The sequence below is a fragment of the Malurus melanocephalus genome, unplaced genomic scaffold, assembly GCF_030028575.1.
Source record: "Malurus melanocephalus ecotype Western Australia unplaced genomic scaffold, MMel_1.1 scaffold_2400, whole genome shotgun sequence".
NCBI classification, from domain to species: Eukaryota; Metazoa; Chordata; class Aves; order Passeriformes; family Maluridae; genus Malurus; species Malurus melanocephalus.
Window position 1 is genome coordinate 8,350 of NW_026625632.1, and position 2,172 is coordinate 10,521.

At 57.8% G+C, this 2,172-nt stretch overlaps 1 protein-coding gene across 1 annotated transcript in view; it reads right to left on the minus strand.

The window, feature by feature from the left end:
* Nucleotides 1-2,150, minus strand: part of CTU1 (cytosolic thiouridylase subunit 1) — a gene marked incomplete at its 5' end in the record, with an annotated part of 2,507 nt that extends 357 nt beyond the window's left edge. The window contains 2 exons of the mRNA XM_057388732.1: nucleotides 12-401; nucleotides 1,986-2,150. Of these exons, the coding sequence (XP_057244715.1) occupies nucleotides 12-401; nucleotides 1,986-2,150 (555 nt within the window). The remainder of the gene's footprint in view (nucleotides 1-11; nucleotides 402-1,985) is intronic.
* Nucleotides 2,151-2,172: the final 22 nt, after the last annotated feature.

Consider the following 2,172-nt stretch of genomic DNA (forward strand, 5'->3'; position numbering starts at 1 on the left):
TCACTAGCCACCCCGGCCCTTTGCTGGCCCACGGCCACCCTGGGCCTGCCCCTGTCCAGCCCCTCCAGCAGCGCGCAGGCCATGCAGCGCTCCCCGCTGGCCACCGCCCCGCAGCTCCCGCAAGCCCCCGGCGCCTCCCCGTGGCCCGGCGCCGCCCCCAGGGCCAGCCGGCGCCCCGAGTGGGCCAGCGCGGCCACCGCGGCGGGTCTGGTGGCCTCCAGGTCCTTGAGCAGGGCTCGCGGGTGGGCGCGGAAGGCCAGCGGGGCGTGGCGGCACTCGGCGCTGGCGTAGGCCAGGCCCCGGAAATGCGCGTAGAGAACGATCTCCTTCTGCGCCGCGTGCCGCAGCGGCTTCAGCCGCGGGACCGACGCCGGCGGGGCATTCCCGGGGCTGTTTTGGGGCTTTTTCGGGGATTTGGTGGGGTTTGGGGAGGGTTTGGTGGAGTTTCTGTTGGGTTTGGTTGGGATTTTTAAGAGTTGTGTTGGGTTTTTGTTGAGTTTCGTTGGGTTTTCTGATGGTTCGGTTGAGTTTTGGTTGGGTTTGGTTGAGATTTTTAAGAGTTGCGTTGGATTTTCCAATGGTTTCGTTGGGTTTTGGTTGGGCTTTGTTGGGTTTCTGTTGAGTTTTGTTGCATTTTCCGATGGTTCTGTTGAGTTTTGGTTGGGTTTGGTTGAGTTTTCCAATGGTTCTGTTGAGATTTGGAAGGGTTTTGTTGGGTTTTTGTTCAGTTCCATTGAGTTTTCCAAGAGTTCTGTTGGGTTTTCTGATGGTTCTGTTGAGTTTTGGTTGGGTTTGGTTGAGTTTTCTGATGGTTCTGTTGAGATTTGGAAGGGTTCCGTTGGGTTTTTGTTGAGTTCTGTTGGGTTTTCCAAGAGTTCCGTTGGGTTCTCCAAGAGTTCCGTTGGGTTTTCCAATGGTTCCGTTGGGTTTTGGGTGGGTTTGGTTGAGTTTTTGTTGGGTTTGGTTGGGATTTTTAAGAGTTGCGTTGCGTTTTTGTTGAGGTTTGTTGGGTTTTCCGATGGTTCTGTTGAGTTTTGGTTGGGTTTTGTTGACTTTTCCGATGGCTCCGTTTCGGTTTTGTTGAGGTTATTTGAGATTTGCAACAGTTCTGTTGGGTTTTCTGATGGTTCTGTTGAGTTTTCTGCTGATTTTTTTGGGTTTTCCAATGGTTTTGTTGGATTTTCATTGAGTTCCATTGGGTTTTCCAAGAGTTCTGTTGGGTTTTCCAATGGTTTTGCTGAGTCATCGTTGGTGGCCACAGTGGCCCCGGTGACGTTGGTGGCCGTGGTGATGTTGGTGGCCACATCGGTGACGTTGGTGGCCGCGGTGTCCCCGGTCACATTGGTGGCCACATTGGTGATGTTGGTGGCCATGGTGGCCTCCTTGGTGTCCCCAGTGACATTGGTGGCCACACTGGCCACATTGGTGGCCGCGGTGACGTTGGTGGCCAAGCTGGCTACGTTGGTGGCCGTGGTGGCCTCGTTGTTGGCTGCAGTGTCCCCGGTGCCGTTGGTGACCGTGGTGTCCCCGGTGACTTTGGTGGCCGCGCTGGTGACGTTGGTGGCCACAGTGGCCATGTTGGTAGCCTCGGTGGCCTCAGTGACCATGGTGGCCATGTTGGTGGCCGCAGTGGCCTCGTTGGTGGCCTCGGTGGCCTCAGTGACCATGGTGGCCATGCTGGCCATGTTGGTGGCCGCGGTGTCCCTGGTGACATAGGTAGCCACGTTGGCCATGTTGGTGGCCACATTGGCCGTGTTGGTGGCCCCAGTGTCCTCGGTGACGTAGGTAGCCACATTGGTCATGTTGGTGGCCACAGTGGCCTCGTTGGTGGCCATGGTGTCCTCAGTGACGTAGGTAGCCACATTGGCCATGTTGGTGGCCGCGGTGTCCCCGGTGACGTTGGGGGCCATGGTGGCCATGTTGGTGGCCGCGGTGTCCTCGGTGACGTAGGTAGCCACACTGGCCATGTTGGTGGCCATGGTGGCCTCGTTGGCCGCGCGCCGCAGTCGGGCCACGTCCCCCCGCAGGAAATTCATCAGAACCGTCTCGGCCACGTCATCGGCGTTGTGACCTGGGGAGTGACCGGTGAGTGACCAGTGAGTGACCAGTGAGTGACCCCTGAGTGACCACTGAGTGGCCACTGAGTGACCACTGAGTGACCAGTGAGTGACC